Source organism: Pezoporus flaviventris, unplaced genomic scaffold, assembly GCF_033815535.1.
Source record: "Pezoporus flaviventris isolate CSIRO_AGI_PZ_B2104156 unplaced genomic scaffold, CSIRO_AGI_Pfla_v1 ptg000013l, whole genome shotgun sequence".
NCBI classification, from domain to species: Eukaryota; Metazoa; Chordata; class Aves; order Psittaciformes; family Psittacidae; genus Pezoporus; species Pezoporus flaviventris.
In genome coordinates this window covers 23,101,717-23,126,430 of record NW_026892561.1, presented here as the reverse complement: position 1 = coordinate 23,126,430, position 24,714 = coordinate 23,101,717, and the positions used below count along the sequence as shown (strand labels likewise).

The window sequence follows — 24,714 nt, the reverse complement described above, 5'->3', positions numbered from 1 at the left end:
TCTATTTTTGTTTTGCTCAGCCTGAGTTGCTTCACTATGCCCCTGTGCCCTCAGAAGTGAGTTGATAATTGTTCATTGAGACTTCCATGACGTGACTTCAGAGGGCTTAGCTGACTGGATGGCCACAGTCCTGGGGTGCTGGGAGCTTATCCTAGCTGGATTTCTCTTCTACACCTTACCATTCCCTAGACTAGCCAGAGCAGCTTGGGGAAAACGCGTTTTCTTCTCTACAGATGTGTACTGTTGCCAGAGTGAATCATTAGAGGCTCTTGGTATTCCACTTTACCTTAATGTAGTATCTTCACCATTGATTGAAACTGAGTTAATGTTACAGCAAGTAAGTGTAACATCCAAAAGACACTGAATAATTAAGAAGTTTTATAAAGTCACAGCATACAGAAATTGAGTTAGATGCATAAAACTCCCTTAAATTAATTTCAGAGGTTCCCCTCACTCTGTATCAGCTGTTCCAGTTGCTCCCCAGTTTCTTCTTATGTCTCTTTCTCCTGGTTCTGTTTGTGAAAGGTCTGGCATTGGGAATGTACTTTCTTTTATACTGCAGTTTTCTCTTCTGGGGGATTGTCAGTCTCCAAGCTCTCTCTATGCTTCCAGTCCTAGCATCATCTCTGGTAATTTTTGTGCTCTTTCCTTGTTGCAGAAGTTGGCTTGACCAGTAGCTTTGAAAATGTTGTCAGTCAGACATGCCTAAATGCAACTATTGTCTACACAATAGTAACCGGAGTCAGGTTGTTGCTTTCCAGGGGCTTGTCAGAGTGGTTAGCAATTTTATTTTTTTTCTGCATGTAGAAAGATAAAATACTTTTTCCTCCTGTTGAAGCAATTTTTCAGTCTTTCTGGAAAACCTTTTATACACTGAAGTGTTTATTTCCTATAGATATATGGGGTAACTACCACATATTATACAAACCCTGAAATGCCATTAAATCAAACATCTTGTTAATGGCGCTTGCTTAAGGCTCTCTGTGATGGTAACCAGGCAGCCTGGGATAGGCCATCTGTCCCTCAACCACATCTTTGGGACTAGTGAAACTGTCCCTACAAGAGAAACCATGTCAAATGGCATGGCTGGAATAGAGTTCTAGTGTGGTACTGCAGAGCTGTTACGTACAAGAGTATTTGATTCTTATCTGTAATGTGTTATTAGCAACAAAGGAAAAAATAACTGCTGATAAACTTAGTGGATTGGTAAGATGAACATGCTGGACTCATTTGAACAAAAAATGGCTTAATACACCCAACTGTGAGGCCATCTATCTGTCCAGGAGCAAGGCCATCATCTTCTGGAACACCCGCTCTACAGCTGGAGGCTCACCCTGCAAAGTGACATCCTTAGGAAGGAGCAGAGCTTTCAGCACAGCCAACTAAGTAAGCCTTCCAGTATTGTGGTAAAAAGGGTTAATCCTAGATCTCCTTGTAAAGACTGGGGAAGACTTAAGTTGAAGACTTACCAGTCCAGTGTTGGTGAGAGAGTAGAATCCCCTGTCTAGTCTCCTAGTCTTCATCTATTCTCCATTCCTACAAGGACGCTGGAAGATGGAGGAAAGAGCCAAAGGTGAGAGAAAAATACTTTAAAATGAGTTTGGACAGTTCAGCTTCTCGAAGATGGTGTAATGTGATGTATAAGGTGATATACTGGCTAATAACAAACTTACATAGTGGCGAAAGGCAGAACAATGGTGGAAACAGTAGCCAAACACTCACAATAGAAATGAGACAAACAGTTTGACAGTATGACTGGTTACTACTGGAACAAAAGACTAGTAAGCGTAAAGTCTGCATCTCTTGATGCCTTCAGATGATGGCTGGACACTGTCATGGAAGTCTTGATGTAGTCAAACCTGTAAAGCACTAAAAATTGTAAGTGAATCAGTTGCCAGGGATTCTGCACAGAAACAATGCTGTGATAGTGCCAAGGACCTCACAAACTGGATTTGGGGTAGAAGGAGTGGTGCCTTGTTTTGTTTTTTGTCACGTTCCTAAAAGAGAGTGAGAGTCCAAGCATGGGAGGAAGATGGGAAACATGCATATCATATCATATGCTGGCAAGATCCCTGTGTCCCATGCATGACACTGGCTAACATGTTCCTCCTGTTAGGCCTCTGCCATGGTAGGTCCAGATGTCAGTAAACCTAGTTGATACCACTGAAGAATGATGATTTAGGGCTGCTGGAGATCTGTCTGCCTTTGTTCGGGGAGCACAAGAAAAACATTTAGTAGTGGTGCATAGGATGGTCAGCCATCTAGGTCAGAAGAGGTAAAGGCTTGTGTTTTCAAAACTTGGCCTCCTTTCTAGCCATCTTGTGGTTTGTCCTCTCTGTGAGAGACTATGGGCTGCTTTGTTTCTGTTTTTCCAAGATGCTGAACTTACCCCAACTCAAGCTGCAGGCATGGAGTGTCTTTAAGAAAAGGCGGTTTGAATTAACCACCCTAAAATATAGAACACCCCATCCCTGAGGACACTTTGCACTATGTCTGTAAGCAGCTCGTAGTTTAAAGGAGGGTTGTACCCAAAGTGAATTAATTCACACACGAGGCCCTCAAAAGATCAGCTCTACATGCAGCTCTCGTCTGAGGAATGCCAGACAAACAGTGGAGTTTAAAGTGCATAGAAGCAGGACAATTAAATTGGAAAGACAGGTCTTTGGTATCCAGGCAGTATTTTCTCACCAGCAGATCTCAAAGCGTTTTCCAAATCCTGGTAAGAGCAAGGATATGTGGGGTCAGATGAACCCTGGGGTGAGTGCCTGGTTTTCAGTCACGCATTCCAGATCTCAGCTCAAATATTTTTGTGTTGGGTTTCTTTCAGAAAAGTACAGAAAGACCCTGGAGCCAAAAATACTGTATAAAACACACAGGATAATTAGTAACCTTTTGGAAACATGTGCAACTTTAATAAAATTTAAACTCAAGTTCCTTCCCACAGGTGGAGTCCAGCAGTACTGTAGGCAATATACACAATTAAGCTATTTTTATGCCTCTTCATCTAAAAATGTGAGTGTTAAAACATATGTAGGTAAAGCAAATGGAGCACTTAAACTTGCCTGTGTGCTATGCTCATTTGAGCTTGCTGCATTAGCTCTGCAAAAAGCCTGAATTGCTGCCGAACAGTGTACTCCAGCAAAGATTTTGCAAAGAGAAATGTGTTCACCTACAAACCTGACTTCTTAAAAAGCTCTATGTCTTTGCATCTCCAGAAGATACTGACTTTCCCTGCCAACCACAAAGGGGAATAAATGACTCGGGAAGGGCTCAAGTAATTATACAAAGTGCCTGGATCAACTTTTCCATGGGGATCCTGTAGCTACTGGTCTGATGGCTTAATAATGTGCTTCTGAAATGGCTGCTTTCCACTGCTGTTTCTCTCTGGGGCCAGATTTCCAGCAAGACTCCTTAGCTGTCCTTGCAGAACTGGCAGGAGGATGCTTGCTGGACTTGCTCTGCATGTGAAAGAGCCAACATTAACTTTTCCATAGGAAAACTTACAGGTAGGGCAGAGTCGGACTGTGCTGCCCCAGCAGCAAACCCGGAAAAAAAGACTCAGAAAGCCCTAGATTTTTTTCCTCATTTCCCACCCTTCATTGCCCCTCCCTATCCCTCTGTCCTTCTCCCTTGTCTCTTTGGAAGCTGGTATAGCAGCGTGTGTGGGGAAGGATCACTTTGCACAGTGGGGTAGTATGGTGCCAGCAACAAAATCTGTTTCTTCCATTAGGAGACCACCAGCATTTGTCCATATTGCCTGCATTAGCTTGATCATCAGGTACATGAGCCATGTGTTACTGCCATACTGTCTTGTCCTTTTGTACCCTGGACCTAGACCATAGAGCCTGATGAAGAATGGTCCTTCCTTCTGTTGTTCCTAGTAGGTCCATTAAGTCAGCTTGGAAAGATGTGGCTCAGTTACTTTGTGTGAGCTGCTTGGCAAAAGGTGGGGGTCAGATTGCTTTGGGTGTTCAGATGTCTTGCTGGGGAAATGGCAATTTCTGGCCTTCAGAAAGGAAAGTTGGAAGTGACTTGTATTAGGATGGAGATGAGCAATTCAGCAGTTACATTAATGAGAAACAAGCATTGGTACAGGTGATCTCAGACCTTTTAAAATACTGTATGAAGCACCAGAGCATGGTCTTTTCCACTGTTACAGAAAGAAAATCCCCTTAACAGAATGGAACAGTTACAGAACAGACTGGTCCTGGAATAATGTTATTTTTTCCTCTGTATTCCATAACCACTATGATGTCAGTCTGAGAGTCCATACACTTACAGGATGTTATTCTCCAGCGGAGAATGGACATGTTATTTAATACCTATTATACATTCAGTGTGTTTATATAAATGCACATTTTATATGTATCTTTGTTACTAGGAAAACAAGTTAAACAAGTGAGGTTGGACGAGCTGGTTTCTCCTTCTGTTGCTACTCCACTTTGCTTGTTGAATCTCAAGTGCTGTCACAAGACTGGAGTTTGTGTTACTGCTGTGTGTGCCCAAGTGAATCTCTTCTTTTCAAAAGCCCCATTCACGTTTGGGATTTGCTGTTTTTTCTCAACTGTTCTTTCTTTTTTTAAATGTAATATTTGGCTGAAAGCCTTTGGTGTTGCTTTCACAAAATCTGGAGTAATCTGGTTACTATATGTTAGGGACTGACAGTTGACTAGCAGAGTGTTCAGTGCCTGTGCTTTTCATCTTTTAATAACATCTAGGGCAGCCTCCTCAAGTGATGTAAAAGACCTGGTAAAGAAATGCCAACTGTCAGCTTGATTTTCAGTCTGCTCTGCTCTGACATAAACCTTCCCGACAGCTCAGGCCAGTGTCCTTCATATTCCAAATTAATCCAAAATTTCTTGTGGTGATGAAAGGGAAAGAAATGACTTTAGAGTGCAGGTTTACTGCTCGGAACATCCTTGACTAATCCTGCTGACACCAAAGAATTACCACCTACTCGGACATGCCCATTTTCATTTGCATTCCCATGGTTTTGCCATCAAGATCTCTATATCCAAGTCTCCGTGTTGTCTGTCCAAAATATTTTTTTTTTTTTTACAAGGACCCTTAATTTTTTCTATTTTGAGAGCAAAAGAACAGTGCCAAGAAGTTTAGATTAACTAGATAAGCAATTGTGTTACAAGGAGCCTCCAGCCCAACAGTCCCACCCCAGTGTCTTCAACAGAAGAGCAGGCCGAAGCTTCTGATTTACCTTCACACATCATTCCAGGAAAGATCTGATCTATTGTGTGGGTATCAGTTTGTAAGGTTAGAAGGAAGTATGCATCATCCTTTTTTTCCCAGCTCTGTTGAGCTGAGTTGTAGCAGAAGCACCTTCGGAGATGGGCTGGAGGTGCAGAGGGGCTGATGTAAATCATTTTCTCTGTCTTTTCTGTGGATGAGATCATCTCACTGTGAAGGAAGGGAGGCAATGGATTGGTTTGCAGGCTGGAACATTAGTCTTCAGCTAAAAAGCAGATGGATTTTCACTTTTCTTATATCTCACTTGACTTCCCAAAGAAGTTCCTTATCTGTGCCATGCCTTGTCTGGTTTCTACTTCTATAGCTGTCTCCATTTTCCCTTTTTGTATTGCTTCCTTCTTTGTCACTCTTATCTCAGCAGGTGGCTCAGACTTACTTCTGCAGACCAGGGACTGAAGCAAACATGCAGGTCATCTGAATGAAAAGAATAGGGATGTCATTACATCTAAAAATAATCCCAATACCTGCTAGGTATGATATAGCTGGCCTGGATTTACTCACCAGCCTGCATTTATTTCCAATTAGAGTCTGACTCTAGATAGGAATATGGATGTTGCTCGAGGGGATAACTCAGTTCAAGTCTCTGAAGAAATCCTGCCTCCAAAAAAATAAAATTCCGGGTCTTAGTGCAGAGGGGAAAGAGTATAGAAACACAGTTCTTGCCTTACACTGATGTGATAAATCCTGCTTTCTGTTATTGTTGAAAGTGGCCAGTGCTAGTTGCCTGTGGTGCCTGCTTGGTACTCTTCCAAAGTCTTTAAAAATACGCGTTTCACTCATGAGGGTTTCTTTGGGAAATAAGAAACTACCTTTTTCCTTCCCTTGGGAAGGACCTTAGAGCATCCATGAACTGTTGATCCCTTGTATTCCAGGCACAGATAAGTCTCCCATTGCCCTAAAGGCTCCAACATATTCTCTTCGAATCAGGGACTTACATACATTTGGCAACTCTTTAACAAACACATCAGGGATTTGGGAGAATCTTATTTTCACTGTCAGTTCATTTTTTTTCCAAAGCATTCTACTGGATTATGTTTTCTATTAAAAGCAGCTATTTTTATGCTGAACTGTTGCCATGACCTGTATTTCACCACTTACCCATATACATTGGAAAATTATTATCTTGCACTGAAAAGGTGTTTCAATGAAAGCTCTATGAAATTCTGTGCATTCTGTCTCATTACCTTCTTGGGTTTTGCTTTGGTTTGATTTGGGGAGTTGCTTATTTGTTGCTAATGCCAACTTTGGTGTTCGTAATAGGGACATGACTTCTCTCAGAGCATCACAGGCCTCCCAATAGTTTGCTAAACTGACTCCACAGATAATCTGAAGCACGGAAGTGGAAAATAATGAAATGAGACTCTCAGAGGCACTGGTGAACCCAAGGACAGAAGCCAAGCACCCTTAGTTTCCAGTGCTGTGTCCCTGCCACTAGAAAACACAACTTTCTCTAGAACTTGTGAGAGAGATTCAGGAGAAGCTTTGCATTCTCTTTGCTTGAGCAATTTCCATGGAAAGGAGAGCTATTAAACTGATATTCATCTGAAATGTTTAACCTTTGGTAGCTATTAGAAGCAACTTAGAGATGCCCTTAACTATGACTTGAAATAACCAGGGGAAAACTGATATTGTGCTCTTCCTTGTGACTTATAGAGGTGCATGGTTTTATTCTGAAGGAGCGAAGGCAAAGGATGCTGCCTTTGTTGTACAGACTTCAGAAGTACCTGGGCTCTCAACTAGTAGCCCTGTCTTTCCCCTTAGTTTCTCCAGGATAACTCTCTTGGGGAGCACAGGAAACATACAAGCCAGCTTTAAACAGGTTGTAGTTAAAAGGCTGGTGGTGTTCAATCTGTAACCAAAAAAAAAAGCTCAGCTTTGCTGAATGCTGGTTTACTGACAAAGTTCACAACTAAAAGTTGGTTTCCATGTTAACAACAAGGTACCATTTTCTTGCTGGTTTTTGTCACAAATTATTGCACTGCTCAGACAGTCCTTCAGGAAAAAGTGAGAATTCATTTCTAACGTAAAAATACCAAGAAAGCGGAGGGTGAGGGGAACTATAAATAACCACCAAGATGTCACAGAGTCAGTAATTTTTTCCTCCACAAGTCAGCTTTAGCAGTTAAGGTCAAGATAACATTTCCATGTCAATAGTCAGTTGCATCAAAATTCTAAAACAGGAAGATTGAATGGAATTTTGGATTTTTTTAGTTTTTTTTTTTCTTGCATTGTGCCCAGATTTCACCAATTTATAGTCTCTCTGGTCTGTCAGCTATGAGTTCCAGTGTTATTTTGGTTAAACTCTTTGCCAGAGTGGCAAGCTTGGATTGGAGCATCAGGTTTATTAAAGGCTATGAAATTAAATTCTCTACCAAAGAAAAGAAAGCAAGGCCACTTCTTGCCGATAGTCACTTCTTTGTATTTCCTTTGATGCAGTTCAGTTTGACTTGAATTGTAGCCTAATGATTTGCTACACAATTTTGTTTTGTTTTCATAAAGTTCTAATCAGTTTAGACTGCAAGCAGTTTGAAATGTCTCTCCAACAGCTTCCTCAGCGTTGCTAATTAAGCTTGAAATCTCTGTGTTGTCCACAATTGTATCTAAACAAGGAGCAGGGTGTATCTGCTCGCCGTTTGCCACATCTCCCAGCTGCATGTTAATTCTGCTGCCTGCGCAGAAAGTAATTGCAACAGGACAAATTCTTCTTCGGTCTTTATTTAGGCAAAACTCCCAGTGTGGCATACAAGGTCAGGCACATCATGTTTGGAGGAAAAAGAGATGGATTTAATGGAGAGAACATATAAGGCAAGCAGTGCTACATCTGTAGCAGAAAGACTGGAAGTGCTTGGGCATAGGGAACAGCTTTGTTTTATTCTGCAAAGCACTTTGTATCACAGAACCCTGAGTTATGATGATGGTTTGTAGGTACTCTTACCTGATGTGTGGGTGTTAATAATAGGTAAAAGCACAGGCTATCAAAACCTGCAATGTGTTCCCCCTGCCACTCAGGAGCAAAGCTAATAGAATATCATACATTTTAAATCTACCAAAGTTCACTCCAGTGGAAAAAAGAGTCCTAACAAATCCTTGAACCCATTGGCCAGCATGTTATTGCTCTCTAGGTAATGACCCCAGTGGTATGAAGCAATGCTAATATCATGAGATATGGCTGCTGTTGTGTGACAGGGTCCAGGGTTTTCAGTGGCAGCTGTGTGCCAGTTTGCCTGAGCTGCAGAAGCCTTGAACAAACTGTTTACCTTTGGCATTCTAGGAGGGATTTTGAGGGATTTCCTTCAAATTACAAATCTTTGAAAATCAGCATCTTGCGCCAGGCACTGTATTATGCAACGGTTTGGAATGAGGGCCAAAGGTCTGGTTGTGAGCTCAGGATCAACTTGGATTGAAGAAATCAGGGATGGAAACTGCCTTACCAGATCATCCCTCCCTGCCAAGGCAGGCTTGTCTCCTGTGCTCTGCTAGTGCTGCTGTGCTTTATCTATGCTCATCTCTCCAGGCTCCAAAATCCTGCCCCAGCTTAGTGGTTAAATGTTTTGTGGTCCATATGCAGTCCTGGTATAATGACTAACTTCATGTCATTACACTAGGGTTCATACCCCTAACCCTAGTCAGCAGTGCTAGCAGCAAGCATGAGCTGTGCTCACCAACATGCACAATTCCCTGTTTCAGTTTTGTGAGGAATGTGCAGCTTTTCTGGTGGCAGTAGACAAGATGGGAGAAGGTTTGGAAATGCACCCGACTGAAAATTGCTGAAGGAACAGGAGCTGATTACCAAGATATGTAACAATGTTCTTTTACATTATAGTTGCTAAGGATGCTTTCAGTTGCTTGTCTTACTACATTGCATGCAGCTATAATTATTGTTGTTGAAAAATTTCATAAGGCTTTTTATTCTCCATGGTTGTTTTTTTAGGTCAACTCTGAGTTAGAAACATGTCCTCAGTATTAAAATACTTTACTCTCACAAATTGCTGTAGTCACATTGGAGTACTCTGAGTAACATTTCAGATGCTGTTCCGCAGTTCTATGCCTCCCCAGGTCAGCCCTGGTTGACTTTTGAGGTATGTGCAATCATTACAGATAAAAAAAAGAAAAAAAAAGAAAGGTTTTGCTGTTAAGAATACTTTGTTTCCATGAATAACCATTTTGGCTCACAAACTACTTGACAGGTATTTATTGAACATAGCAGCATCCAGTTTCTCACCAGAATATGTGATGTCTACAGCCATTTTATTTACAGGCCAGCTGAGGCACAGAGCATGGGAGTGCTTTGCCTTTGATAGTTATTTGGTTGAAAAGTCAGACGCAAAATACAGGCATTTTATCTTCCAGCCCACCGGTTTAGAGAACTATTCCCTCATTTGTTACATTCGTAAGCATTGCTGTTCTAAAGTGACAAAGATCTCTGTGTTGTCAGAGCAAGGAATGTACAGAAGATGGGTAGCTTTGAGTGCCAGAAAGTAGTTAAGTAATTTCCAACATCAGGCTTCTTGTGGATTTTTAGCTGGAAGGAGTCAATGTGATTGTGGTTGGATGTTGAGCCTAATGCAGAGCAGATCATTTAACCCTTATGCTCCTTCATCACTCTCAACTAGGTGGTACTAAGGACATATATGGGTCTTGTCTAAACTGGCACTGAGCAACAGAGAAGTCACCCTGCCACTGCCTGTGCTGTTCCAAACATTACTTATGTTAAGCACTAAAAATATGTACCTTTGTCCAGGTAGCATGGCCAGCTTGTGTGCCTGCCAGATCCAGCAGCCTTCTCCGAGTTTCCTCTCAGGCTCTGGTATGCTCAGACAATGGCAAAGCCATTCCTTTTATTGATAAGATAGCTATCTTGAGGAGGAAGTGGAGCTCCTTCCTCTTCTCACTGTAGAGCATATTTTGACATCTGCGCATCATTTGAGAAGCATTTCTCAAGCCCTGTTCCATTTTCATCATGGCCCTTATGTTACTGCACACTTGTGGACTCAATTGTATGTCATTGTCATTTTTGCTACTATAAGCAATAAAATACATCTAGTTTTTCCCTAATAGTTACAGGGCAAGGGGAAGGGATTCCTTCACCCTGTATGCTGAGAGGACTTTCTGCCAGATTCACCTCCAGCTGCTCTGAGTCCAGAAATACAAAGCTGAATTCAGTCTTCCTGACAAGAAATGCAAATTCCAGCAGAGGGGAAGCATGCCAGCTATGGTGTTGCTACTGTGCTGGGAAAGCCAGTAAAAGCTGAGCCGAATGGAAGAACTATTTGAAGGCCGTTGAATACAGAAACCTCTAGGGCCTGAGTCTACACTATGTAACTGGTAACTGTATGTGCAGCTCAGACCCGTATCATGCTGGTAAAGTTGCAGGGTTGCCAATGTAATTTATTCCAGTATCTGCTTGCTTCTTTCCCAGCAAAACAAGCTATACCAGCTAAAGTGCATCCTCACTGTTTACTGCTGTGTCTGAATTAGGAGATTTTGCCAGGGCGTTTTGGGCTGTCAGGGGTCACATCTCTTGCCCCCAACACACTGGTGCAACTATGGCAATGTGGTCTAAACAACAGAGAATCAGCCAAGATATTACACAGGGCTCTCCCTTGCTGGACCTAGCCCACTGGGAGCAGCAGGAAGGGGAGTGTCACCCACTGTTAATAATGTGTCCAGCTGGTCAAGCTAAGTGAGGAAGATTAACTCACACATGCCCAAATTCTCTTTTCAAATATGGAGGAAGGAATTTTATGCTGGCCATTAGTGAATTAAATGTTGTGTTTTCCAAGATTTATCCATCTATGGAGATAGCAGTTGGGGCTGGCTGAAGATTTTGGGGGGAAATCAGGTCTTGCATTTTCTTTTGCTAGAAATAATGGCAAACAAAAAAAAAAAAAAAAGGTTTTAGAAGTCTTGAAATTACATCTTGACACTTAAACCCTCCACCAATGTCTGCTTCAATTTATAATCCAACTATATTTGCAGACCCAAAACTTAAATGAAACCATTTGAAATTATTTGAAGTGCAGTGTTTCAATTGACCTGATCAAATTTGGGATTTATAAATTCACCAGACTTCTTGAGATTAAAGTGTTGTGTCTTAAGTATGGAAACATTTTCAAGCCTCAAAAATTATCCCACAATGGGGAAAATGTCTGCTGCACTGCTCTCCTCAGTTTGAGGAAATGAACGACGGAGTCACAAGATTTAAAGCAATTCACTTACCACACTTTACTAAGTTACAGTTCAGCTACAGTAGTTGACCATGTGCCTGGTTTTAGCACAACAGTCACTTTTGATTCCGCAGCTAATACCATCTCCTCTGTGCAGTTACTCCAAAAAATTTCTTCTGCGGTGGTCGCAGAAAGTGAGTTCATGTCCCTGTGTATGAGTTGCCAGTGTAATTTCTTCCTTTGTTGATAGAATCATAGAATCATTAGGGTTGGAAAGGACCTCAAGATCATCTAGTTCCAACCCCCCTGCCATGGGCAAGGACACCTCACACTAAACCATGGCACCCAAGGCTCTGTCCAACCTGGCCTTGAACACCGCCAGGGATGGAGCATTCACAGCTTCCTTGAGCAACCCATTCCAGTGCCTCACCACCCTAACAGGAAAGAACTTCTTCCTTATATCCAATCTAAACTCCCCCTGTTTAAGTTTTAACCCATTACCCCTTGTCCTATCACCACAGTCCCTGATGAAGAGTCCCTCCCCAGCATCCTTGTAGGCCCACTTCAGATACTGGAAGTCTCCAAGCTATGAAGTCTCCATGCAGCCTTCTCTTCTCCAGGCTGAACAGGAGGTGCTCCAGTCCCCTGATCATCCTCGTGGCCCTTCTCTGGACTTGTTCCAACAGTTCCGTGTCCTTTTTCTGTTGAGGACACCAGAACTGCACACAATACTCCAGGTGAGGTCTCACGAGAGCAGAGTAGAGGGGCAGGATCACCTCCTTCGACCTGCTGGTCACGCAGCTTCCCTCCCCTCTCCCAGCAAAATAAGCAATGCCATGCTCATGTCCTCATGCATGAGCTTGGTCTGCTCAGAGTGCAGGAGAGGTTATTTATGTTCATTAGATCTCTGGATGAATTGTCAGGACAGAAGAAGCAATGACTAATCTCTGTGTGGCTTTTCTTCTGCATTAATCATAGAATCATAGAATCAACTTGGCTGGAAAAGGCCTTTAAGATCATCAAATCCAGCCATTACCCCAGGACTGCCAAGTCTACCACTTTAGTTGTTTTATTGTGTAAACTGCGTATCAGATGCCACCATTTTTCTTTCACCCATTTTGCACAGTGCAGAGACTATTGCTAGGTCATTGTGGGAGGGTCCTTGTGCTGCACCGTATTGTGAGTTACTGCTGTCACCTAAAATCTGGTTATGAGGAGTTACGATCCGCAGCATTAGGGAGGCAGGATGAGATGCAGCCTGCAGGCTGTCACTGCAGCTTTGCTCCTCAGAGCCATTTGCCAGCTTTCCATCTGCGTTGTGAAGTTACAGAAGAGGATTCAGAGACTTCCCACTTCCAGTCTTCAATTGCTCTTGCATCCCAGAAGTCTTTCCCAGCAGTTTGGATTTTCACTTTGTGGCCTGTATTTAAACCTAACATCTGCGGAGCAGCTCCCTTTGGCTTTCTGTGGTTTCTGAAGGGACAAGTATTGCTGTAGGGAGGTCCTCAAAAACTCCCACCACCAAATTGGTGCCAGATACTTGTTCTCAAGCAGCTAGTTCCCACTTTGCTGCTGATAGTGCTGTACACATTTGTGTTTCTTAGTTCTCCTTTGCAAGCTGATGCTTGATGTCCTAGTCATTTCAGTTATTTGCTTGTGTTTTAGTGTGTCTTTGCTTGGGGTTATTTTTCTTACTGGTATTAGGGTGTATTTTTCTGCCTAGGCTAGATTCTTTTTCTTTGCCATGGATAATCAGTTTTGCCCTCAAGAGAAAGGGGCTCAGACAGCCTTTATCATTGGGCCTACCTTCCATTTAGAAATGGATGGTTTCTTCCCCATTCTTTTCAAACCTCAAAAAGTAGTTGGATTTGGAGATACAAGTGTGTCCAAAAGAGAAGGGCGTTCCCTGCCTCTTAGCCAAAACTAAGAGAAAGGGATGGTGAACTTTCTCCTGTGCCCATGCTGGATTTGTGGTCCATATTCTTATGACATGAATTTGACCATAGCCCCTTAGTCTGATGTTTTCTAGCTGGTTCTTATTTTTCTTCTCTGTGCCTTGCTTTGGTCCTCTAAGTAACTCATCAGATGCACTCAGCTCTACCTGTTGATTACAGAGAGGGCTGGCAGTGGCACTTAGGAGAACAGAATTAAAATAGGGCTGTTCGGGTTTTTTTCCTTCATCTTGTTCAGCTTTGTGGAGGTCTGAAAGATCCAGGAGGTGCTAGGAGAGTTAGCTAAACGTGAAAGAGAGCAAAATCAAGAAGCCAAACTTATAATCCTACAGGGATGCTATTCCCATAATGTGTAGAAATACCTTTGTGCAGATTGTTAGCTGCTGGGGCAGCACTTAGGCATGTGGGATAACCTGATTAGAGTATCAAAGAAAACCCTGTTAGCTCCACAGGCCAAATCCTGCCTTAGAGCAACCTGAGGTCAAATGGGTGTGAATCAAGGAAGCTTTCCCTTTGGCATCTTCTGGTAACACCTTGAAGGGTCTGAGCCAGGGCTCTAGCAGGGGAAGAGGCTTAAGCAAATATGCTCCCAGACAGGGAGTGAACTGAAGTCTGAAGCTAATGACTTTGTTTTTCTTCACTGGTACAGTCTTAGAAGGATGAAAAGAATACATTTCTTAGGTCTGATTTTCTGGTTGTATGGAAGGCTTAATCAGTAGTTGGTTAATTTAAAATGCTTGTCTCAGTTGCAGGAATGTCAAACAGTACAGCTGAGCTGAGATTTGGGAGCAGAAGACATATGTTTTCTGAAGGCATAATCCAGAAGCATGATTACCTGCTCTCCTGGTCATGGCAAAACTCCCACCAAAGTCAGCGTTAACACAAGATATCAGACAAGATGATTGTCATGATTCCTTGTGGTCCTAAACTGTGTGTCTGAAATGTGTGAGTAGGAGTTGTATCAAATCCTTTGCAGGGTAGATTACAGCTGCAGGTCTCTGCTGTGTTCATGACACCAGGTAGGCTGTACTCAGCATTACTGTCTGCAGCGCTGTTATACATGGGCTGCAGTAGGAGGGGGTACCTGCTTAGCAGATCACCCCCAACATGCAGGTAAGCCATGAAACTCATGGCCATGTTGAGGGTGCTCAATGTTTATTAGAATTCAAAAAGCAATTGAGAAAGTTCATGGGAGAAACATTAACTTGAGGCTAAGTATGGAGAAGCCAAGTTCTGGCTCAGGAAGTCCCTAAGCCAGAAATTGCTGGAGGCTGGAAGCATATCCTCAGGAATTGCTGTGTTTTGCTTATCCTGTTCTCATAGTTTGGCCTCTGTTGTTGGCAGCTGTTGGAAATGAAGCAAGTGGTGACTTGGTGAGGCAAATGCTCCATACCTACACATATTCAGAAGATGTCAATAGCAAATGCCTCACACCATCTTCTGTCAGTATCTGCCAGTATGCTGCGTTTCTTCCTTGGCTATATAGAAAACAGCATGGATGCAGACTGAGGTGATGTGATCTGCTTATGCAAAGCAAAATGGTAAATTTGCTAGGTTATTTCTCCAAGGAGAAAATTATTGACCTTGCTTTTCCTGGCATACCAGCTACTGTTATAATGATGATGATGGTGACGGCAACCAGACAGAAAGGCCAGCAATAATTCTTTCCTGCCCATTATTACAAGGCATAAAGCAAAATCCAGTCTGAAACCAGTGCTAGTCTATCTGTGCTCTCTTTCCAAATCTGTGAGGCAGTTCTTAAATGGGTTGATTTTAGGACTTTTCATACTGACCTTTCCAAAACCAGTCCTTTTGATCTTCTGATATGAACCTATGTATTTTATGTTTGTATCTTACTAGTGAGTTGCAGCCTAGAGATAATGTCCGATAGCAAATATGCGAGTGTAGAAGTAACCTCTCCGACCTCCTGGTGACTCACCTCCTGACAATACATTCTGGCTGCACATGTAAGGTCTGGATCTTGCCCCTGAGAATATTGGCTCAAAGAAGCAGTAACAATGCGGTCAGTCAAAGCACTACTTTCCCTGGGAATTTTGTTGCATGAGGAAGCAGAAGAACTTTAGCCTCCTGTGTTTGTCAACATGAGCTGCCTTCCAGCAGCTTTTTATATTTCTGGCCCATTAGATTTTTTTTCCTTTCCTTCCCTCCACCCTCCTTATTTCTGTCTATCTTAATCAATATTGTAATCATGGACTTTCTATCTCACCAAAGATTCAAGCACTGGTTGATAACATTATTTGATAACTTCAGATGCATCAAGCAGGAGTAGCAGGTGGAGTTTGCTTTCCTAAAGTCCAGGGAAATGGCTGAAATCATGGCCACAGATTTATTGTTTGCATCTATGTGGGTTGCACCCTCCATTCATTTAATGTGGCTTTAAGGTGCTTTGTTTGAAAGGGTAGATTGCACAGCTGGTGTCAGAAGGGCTGGCGTGGCTCACAGACAACCATCTGAAGCAAAATTATCTTGGAGTTTCTGTAATTAACTGCAAGGGTGAGTGAGGCTTGGAATTGTATGAATCGTTCAGTGGATCCCACTTGAAAGGTGTGGAGTTTTTTGGCTTCAGCACTCTAGGAGCAGGCCAGTGTGTAAAACCTGTGCAGCAAGTATCATGGCCTTAGAGCTGGCATTTCACAGCCATTATCTGAAACATAGTGGCCCAGAGATAAATGAACAGTTTAGGTCATCCTGGACTCCTGTCCTTGTGATGCTTTCATTGCAGACACTGCTTTATTCTCTCCTCAGACTCAACGGTAGTCTCCGTGGTGGGAGAGGAAGATCAAGATTTTCTTACAAGGCAGATAAGGATCCTTTATGGGAGCTGGATTGGCAGAGCAGTTAGGGGGTCTCCACATAGCCCCAGGAGTTTGGCAGCTTTGCACTGTGGAGGTTGTCTCTAGTCAACTCAGCTGCAAAAGGTCATTCAGACTGCGCAGTCCTGAGGCAAAAACCCAGGAGTGCATGCTGCATAACTCCTTCAGGTTCTTGGCTACAGAAGCTGTAATGGCTTACATACACATACCTGATGGGCCATCTCTGCTCAGTTATTAGAGCTGCTGAGAGAAGGTTCTGATTTCTGTTCTCACAATATTCTTAAGGTTTGACCCAGGCACCATGGTGTTACCGTACTCTTTGTCGACTATACTGCACTTATTTAAAAATGAAAACAAAGTACGTAAAGCTTCCAGGTAGACCAGCAGCAACCTCCAGCTGACCTTTGTAAATGTCGTGCTTAGGTGGTGTTCACGTCTGCTGTGTACATTTTGTTTGCAGAACACACTGGAGCGATGCAGCGTCTGCGCAAAGCCCATCATGGAAAGGATTCTGCGAGCCACTGGGAAGGCCTATCATCCCCACTGCTTCACCTGTGTGATGTGCCATCGCAGCCTGGATGGGATTCCCTTCACCGTGGATGCCGGTGGGAACATCCACTGCATCGAGGATTTCCATAAGTATGGCTTATTGTCTTTCTCTCCCTAAAAATCCTCCTTTTTTTAGTCCAAGTGTCCAAAAAGATCTAAACCCTCTGCCACTTCATCCCAAGGCTCTTAAAGAGTAGGCAGAGCTTTGTTCCAAGCAGGCACACCCCATTGGCATAAAAGATTAATTGGTTAGGGATGCTGCTTGATCTCTGTTTTGCTAAGGTCTAAATTTCTGGATAACTTCTGTGTGCCTCCATTTCAACTGCTCTGCATTCCCCCTGCCATCTCATGCCCTTAGCATGTGCACATTTCTCCTCACTGCCTGTACCTGCATTTCCACACTGGTGTCTTCCTGCCTCTTCCACCAAGCAACTAAGAGAGGTCCTGTGCTGTTGCACTCTGCAGGTGTTTGCTTACTGGCCAGAGGGATCTAGGTGGCCACAGGATGCTCACAGCTCCTTTTCTTTCTAGTTGATAATTAGCTTTTTTAAGCTGCTAAAAATACAGCCCTGGCAATAATTTATGGTGAAACTGTTATTTAAAGTAAGTTGAACAGTATAGTTGCAAGTAGTTTCTGTCACTGCCATGCTACCACCCCCATCATCACGACTAATCTAGAGAAGACAGGTAGATATAATCAGCACAAATGTTTCCCCTGTATGGAAAAGACAGACACATTACACCCCTCAATTAAAAAAGGAAATCAATACTGACAAATGTGAGTTTACATCGCAACCATTTATCTCTTAATTTCTAAGGGGGTAGATTTAATTAGAGCCTTATGACATCAATGTGGGGGCCTGAAAGCTCAAAGAAGCAGGCTGACTTGACAGAAAGGGAAGCAGCCACAATCAACTGGCATGTTAAAATCCAACATGAGGATATTCCCCGTAGCTCACAGAGGCTGGGTTAATTGGCAGTTGCTGTGTTGCCTTCTTTTCTGTTCCAGCAGTTGTGTATAAGGTAAAATTTGATCCTGAGCACAGGCCCAACAGAAGGTTTACATGCCACTCAGGCTCCTGAAAGATTTCCCTCACACCCTCTTAAAACTGGGAGACTGCTCCTTCCCCAAGTCCCACAGGCCGAGGGCTTACATGCAGGTTGGAAGCAGTTGAAGTCTTCTGGCAGTGACTGGATGTGGACCTCAGAGCTCTGAGAATGGGAAGTAGGAGGCTGTCAATCCAAGGAAAGAGCACAAAATCATTGAGTGAAAGACTGAGGGAAGGTACGGGAATAGCACAAGACCTAATCTGACACTCAGAATGTCTTTGGCCAGCCACGTGTTTAGTGGTACTTCATCCAGCCCAGTTTCAATTAAGAATGACACATCCTCCTGGTCTGGAGGTTGGGTGCTGTACATCTTGTACATCCTCTTGATAACAAAACTATAGCTGAAGCGTACACTGTCACTTAGCTGAGCTAAGGCCCCACAGTAGCACATCCACATCTCCTGATATCTGCAGGAGTCATCTCTGGGTCCTGGGAATTTGGCTCATCATTACCCGCAGTGGCCTGGACAAAGAAATGTTGAAGCATTTTTAAGCACCGTATTTGAGCTAAATGGCAGAAGGAAGCACCTGCATGAAGCAGCATATAATTAACTGCTATTACAGCTCCAGTCATATATCCATTTAAGTTATTTTTCAGAGTGCTCGCTATAGCCACTGTTTAATTCATTTTTTCGTTAGATCGCAGCTACCCAGACATCTTTCATCTGCTGCCAGGGAAATTAATATTTTTCTTTATTCCTAGTACAGATAGATTTTTTTTTTCTTTTTCTTTTCTAAGCTAGTTAATTCTGAGGTGGTTCATGTGACAGGCTGGGTGGCAGTGTCAATCTTGCCTAGGCATTTCAAAAGAGAAGAGCCTTTGATCTCCTTGTGTTCTGATGTTTGCCATAAGCACTACCCTCTGTTGCTCCATAGCCCATGACCCCAGCACTCATTACATGGCAGCAGATTCTGTAGGTGATGAGAGCAGAATTTGCAGTCAGGGGTTGGTACCCTTAGGTCTTCAGCAAGATAATAATTCGCCACAGGCTAAATGTTCCCAAGCATCCCCACCTGCCTAGGAGCAGAGATGACCACTTCTCATGGGCAACCGAGGGGAGAGCGAAACCACAGCTAATACAGAACATATGTGAATTGCACAGAAGGTCAAATGGTGGGCAGTATAAGGGGGAAAAGTCTGTGCTCCCATTGATCTCTGAGTTGACCCCAATTCAAGGTAGTCCCTTCACACTGTGAGTGTCACTATACAACTCTGACTCACGCTGACTGTGGAAGAGAGAGTGTTGGTGTCTCTGCACCCAGACCTGCTCTCTTTAAAGCCTGGGCAACCCACTAATGGATATCTGAGAGTTGGTTTTATCTAGAAAACGCACCTAGTCAGAATTGCCCTGGTGCTTCTTGTTTGAGGGTGAGCACAGCTAGGAGTGTGCTGCTGGATGCATAAGTGGCTAAGAAGAGTCCTTACTATCTTCTTTCCAAATAGGCGGCTGTGCAAAGCTACAAACTGACGTATGTTTATACACGTGTGTGTGTTTCTACAAATGCACATGTTTCTGGCTTGCTGGTGCAGTTAAGAAAAACTTCTGCTCTGAGTCTGAGGATGACTGTGACTTACCTTCTTTCTTCAGGAAATTTGCACCGAGGTGTTCAGTGTGTAAGGAGCCCATCATGCCAGCCCCAGGACAAGAGGAGACTGTACGCATTGTTGCCTTGGATCATGACTTCCATGTCCAGTGCTACCGATGTGAGGTTAGTATTCTAATCACGTGAAGGACAGAAAGCAAAGGTTGGCTTAATTTCATCACTGCCTCATATTATACACACAACAGGCATACCCTATTGTAACACTGGCTCTACAATCAAATTACTTCATTGACTTCAGCATGCAAGGAATTTTTCGTCATTTATATCAGCACAAATGAGAAGAAAATCAGGTCCCTTGTTTATAGCAGGTTCATTAGGAGAGCAAGAGAATGTGACTCAGGTAATTAGGGCTTAATATTGGAGAACTTCATAAATTATAGCTTGGACACAAAAGTTGCTCTTGTTTAAGTTCTTAAAATGAAAGCTAATGCATGTTAGAATTTGATCAAGATTGTACAGGAAACTCAACATATGGCTCTGGCTTGAAGAATTTTAATGGACACATAAACATGATCATTCTTGTTTTGTGCAGTGCTTTTCGTGCTACTTTCCTGTTCAGTTTCATTACACACTTCATATAATTTTGATGGTAAGAATCTGAAGACTGAGAATAAAAATCACCTTCAAGCAATTAACATGTGGGAACAGCTGTGTTAGGGAACCTTCAAGAATTCTTCAATGCAAGTATTATTTGTTGGATAATACATCAGCCAGATGGCAGGCTGAGAAAATGAGACCAAATGTATTTCTTATGACAGTTGCAGGTTTTAATAACTAACTAGAAAGAATGATGGACCAAGGCTTAAAAGTCCAGGGTGAAACTTAAGGCATCTGGTTCACTTCTTAGTCTGACCTTGGCTATGTGACAGCCCATTATTTAGGCCCAGTTTTTTAATGGTGCTAGGGCATTCCTACACTGAGTTTTGTAGAGCCTCATTCATGGTACACCATGTGCCTATGCTGGGTGCTGAGATACCTAGGCTTCGTGCAAATGAATGTCAGAAGTAAATGCACTGGAGAGCACAGGATACACTCACTTGGTCTTGATCTCCACATGCCTCAGCTATCTCAAAAGGAATAATAATGCTGTTCCTCTTTCTACCACTTGCTTGCCAGGTAAATTTACAAACACAGGTTTATGATGAAAAAGTATGGCCTCTAAGCAAACCATAATCCTGTCACCACAGCACTGTCAGCAGTCTTGGGTCAAGTGGTTGCCTGATCACACAGTGAGGGATAATTCCCAGCTTTCCTTCCAGCTATACTTAGCCTTATGTACTTAGGGGCTGAGGTCTCTGGAGCAGGTTTTAGGCCTTTTAGTGGGGTTTCCATGTCCCTGTCTCAGTGACATCCTTCTTTCAGCCACAACTTTTTGGGACAATTGCGATACAAACACAGGTGACACTTCTGGCAGGGAAGACAGGCAGGGAGCTTGCTTAGCTGTCACACCTGGAATAGAAGCTATAGCTTTATGGCATTAACTCTTCCAGGGGAGATTACCTGCAGTCAGGTGTTGGTACTGAACTTCGTTCCCAGTGATGCTTCTTTTTATCCTTTTTTGCATTAATAAACATGTGCTTAAGTTTTATGTTTTCTCCAATGCTAAAGACTTTTCCTCCCTCAGCAATGTGAAGGGAATAATCTCCTTTTATTTTCAATGGTATTAAATTCAGAAGAGACCTTGGGAACCCATCTTCTCTGCAGCATTTTTTCTTATCACAAAGTGATTTAATCATGAAAGACATCACGTACCTCAGCTTCGTGCTTTACGCTGACGCAGGCTAGATCTCTTACAAGGTAGAGAGTGAGGAGAGACTTCCTTTGACTAATAGATTCCTTGCTTAATGTTGTTCTTCTTACTTATTTACTTTGCTTATTTTACTTTGTTTGCCTATGTCCTAGGACTGTGGTGGCCTTCTGTCTGAAGGGGACAATCAGGGCTGTTATCCTCTGGATGGGCACATCCTTTGCAAGACCTGCAACTCTGCTCGGATCCAGGCTCTGACGGCCAAGGCCAGCACTGATCTCTGAGTATCAACTGTGACCCTCCCCCAGGATGCCTGTTAGGGGATATTGCACAAGCTTTGCATGATTTCTTTCCAGCCTAGGGTCTGAATCTCTGTTTTAAAAAAAAAAAAAGTAAAACTGGAAGGCCTTGGAACAAGAGGGCAGTTTGTGAGGCCATGTTCAGACTGCCCATGGCAGGCACCTAACTTAGACATGACTTTTCAGGAGTGAGTCAGAGCACCTGCTGTCTCTGCAGCTGGTGGAGATAGGTGGTCATAGCACCTAAGTTATCTGCCTGAAGGAGGCCTGAACATGGTTCTAACTTTATTTCTGTATTTGATTCCTGTCTCCTAAGTACGTGAAGGTAGGTGAAAAATGGCTGAGCTAGTTCTTTCTTCCAAGTTATTTGAGAACCTGACTAGTTGTCATTGAATTCACAGGTTGACTTTAATAGGATCTGGGTCACCAGTGAAGTAGCTCCTGTGCCCTAGAAGATGCGAGAGCAAACTTGGCACTCCTCTCATCACAACACAAACAATGGAACTTCAGTGTACTGCACCTAAGAGTGCAGGTGTGACCTTGTATTCTTTGAACACAGATTTGTTACCTATATCTGTTTTCTTAGGCCCTTACTTGTCTCCATTCCCTTCCAGTTTCATAGGATTTTTTCTTTTTCTTATGAAATTATATTTTACTATTGCATAAATTTATCCAGTAATGATGCTTCCAATTCATTATGAATGAGCAATCACAGAAAGAAGTGAGCTTGCACACACTACACACCACACACACACACCACACACATACACCCCCCCCATGTGCTTTTAATTTACCAGAGGTGGAAGCCAATCATGTCTGTTAAGAAAGTGTTTTAAGGATGTGGAGTGTAAACACATTTTTAAATTCCCAGTGGTTTAAAAAAAAAAACAACACAAACCCCAAAAAAGACTACATAGAATTGCAGTGCAAAGCCTTGCTCAAAAAAATCTTCAGCCACTCTCACACCCCATTCTAGTGGGGCCACTGGTGGTGTTGGTTTCTAGGTAGACATTTAAGCAACAGAGTCTTGTTCCATCTCCTGTTTATTGCAATGGGAAGATTTTCCTTCAACTGTAACAGGTATTGAATCAGGCCTTGGAATATACATTTCTCTGATGTTAACACAGATGATCTAGAGTTCTTATAAAAAAAATAAGAATCTTACTTCAACAACAACAAAAAGATTCTCCTAAATACATGCTGTTGTTTAGTTTTTATGTTACAAAGGCTCAAGAAGGTATTAAAACCTTCTCTATGCCATTCCGAAAAGCAAGCTTTTTTTTTATCCTCTTTCATTTTCCTCCCAGCCACTTGTAACTTCTCTCTGGTGAGATGTCATTGCATTAGCGTGCTGGGCCAGCAGCAGCATTTTCATCTTCAGAATTAATACATAAGTCAAGGTAAAGCTGGGCGCACATGATCTTTTTTTCTCATGTTGGGTTGGTGGTGGTTTTGGGGTGGTTGTTTTTTTGGAGGGGTTGTTTTTTTAATTAAAAAAAATTAGAAATCCACGGCACTCTGAGCAGCTGTAATATTCTTGTTCATGAAACCCATAATAACTAAGGTGCAAATTACATAGTGAGGGAGTAATTTTCATATCACTGAATTGACATTAAAATCTTATTTGCAGATGTAATCAAAGAAAATACCTTTCTTTGCACTTAACAAATCAAGAAGCAGAACTGAAACAGTTTCAGGCTGATTGACCATATAGGTGACAAACTGGCACTTTTCAAGAGTAAGTTATAAGTTTTTTCATGCATCCACTGAAAATAAGAATGTGGTGCTTTTATCTTTGCTGTCTATAACAGAAGCCTTATGCGATTATACTCACCAATGCTGAAAAGTTAGATGAGCCAGACCGATTGGAAACAAAGGGAAAAATTCAGGTACTCACTGCAGCTCATGCAAATGGTGCATTTCCTTTCAGTTTAGTACTAACCTTTATGTTAGAGCACTGTGAAATTTAATAGTAAATTCAAATACAGAAATACCAGCCTGAATCCTCTGCTTCTTACATGGTTTATATGTTGGCAGACTCCACCAGTGTCAGGGAAGTTTCCCAAAATTCCCAGCTCAGAATGAATCCTTCTTTGTAGAAGGGTGGCATCATTAAGAAAAAGAAATCGTTTTCCAACACAGTGGCTGTGCTGAAGCAGTTTTGCCTTTTTATACTACATTTCTACGTGGCCTTCAACAGTTTTACTGCTTCAGACGTAAACAAATTTTTTTGCACCATGACTCCTGCCAGGTTCCATCTGGGTTCCTGCTCCCTGAACCATGGCACGTAAGGGACTTCTGAGCTCACTTCTTTCTTTATGTGCAGTCTGCACCAACACCCATCAAAAAAACCTCACAACTATTGAGCAAACCCAGTGTTAACTAACCATACAAAACCATGGGAGGTCATATATCCCTGGGGAGGATTTTTCATCTCTGCAAGCACAGGGTATGACGTGATGCTCTTTGGTGCAGAATAAGTTATTCATCAGGCAGCAAATGTAGATCTGATCTTCCTTACTCTTGTTAGTGTTAAATCAAGTGGCTGATGAGACTCTCCTGAATAACACTGGAGTAGCTGACGGAAACAAGCTATTGTGCCTTTCTGCAGAATGTGGTTGAGACTAAGGAAGACCAAAGTCCAGAGCCTCAGGGCTTTTTATGGCCCTGCCTTAGGAGGAGCAAGCCATATGGCTTCTTGTCTTCTGCCCTCTGCATGAGAGGGCTTCTTTCCAACTTCCCAGGGATGTTATGGGAATTAATCACAGATTGGCCCAAACTACTGATTTTTTGGAGTTCTGTCTTGTCTTTCCAGAGAACTTTGCTGGTATGTAGGTTTGGGATTCCAGCCCATTTCAAAGCTAAGGGCTAGCCAGGAGATCTAGATCTGAATCCTCTATTATTAGGGTGCTGAGGTGAGTTGGGCTGGCATGCAGGGAGGTGAGAGCCAGATTTTTCAAGCATTAAATACTTCATGGATGGAAGATGCTTGACGAAGATTGAGCAGTGTTGATATTTGAGGTACTGCGGCTAATTTCTAGACCTGACGGATCTGGGCAAAGGTATAATCGTGCTTTTGTTTTCACCCCTGAAACACCAAAGCCATCTGCCTGTTGGATGGAGGGAGTGTCCAAAACACTCCTCTTTATTTTCTGTAGTGCATGTGGTTTTGGCTTCTAAAATTGTTATA

General features: G+C 42.6%; 1 protein-coding gene across 14 annotated transcripts in view; it reads left to right on the top strand.

Annotated features, from left to right (window-relative positions):
* The window catches only part of LPP (LIM domain containing preferred translocation partner in lipoma), a 338,569-nt gene extending 316,946 nt beyond the window's left edge, over positions 1-21,623 (top strand). For 13 of the 14 annotated variants that reach the window (XM_061452175.1, XM_061452168.1, XM_061452176.1 and 10 more), the window contains 3 exons: positions 16,676-16,854; positions 19,463-19,583; positions 21,381-21,623. In XM_061452175.1, coding sequence (XP_061308159.1) covers positions 16,676-16,854; positions 19,463-19,583; positions 21,381-21,509 — 429 coding nt within the window. In that variant the 3' untranslated portion in view covers positions 21,510-21,623. Of the gene's footprint in view, positions 1-8,949; positions 9,365-16,675; positions 16,855-19,462; positions 19,584-21,380 lie in introns of those variants that run through there. The other variant, XM_061452179.1, reaches the window with a different exon arrangement.
* The last annotated feature ends 3,091 nt before the right edge of the window (positions 21,624-24,714 follow it).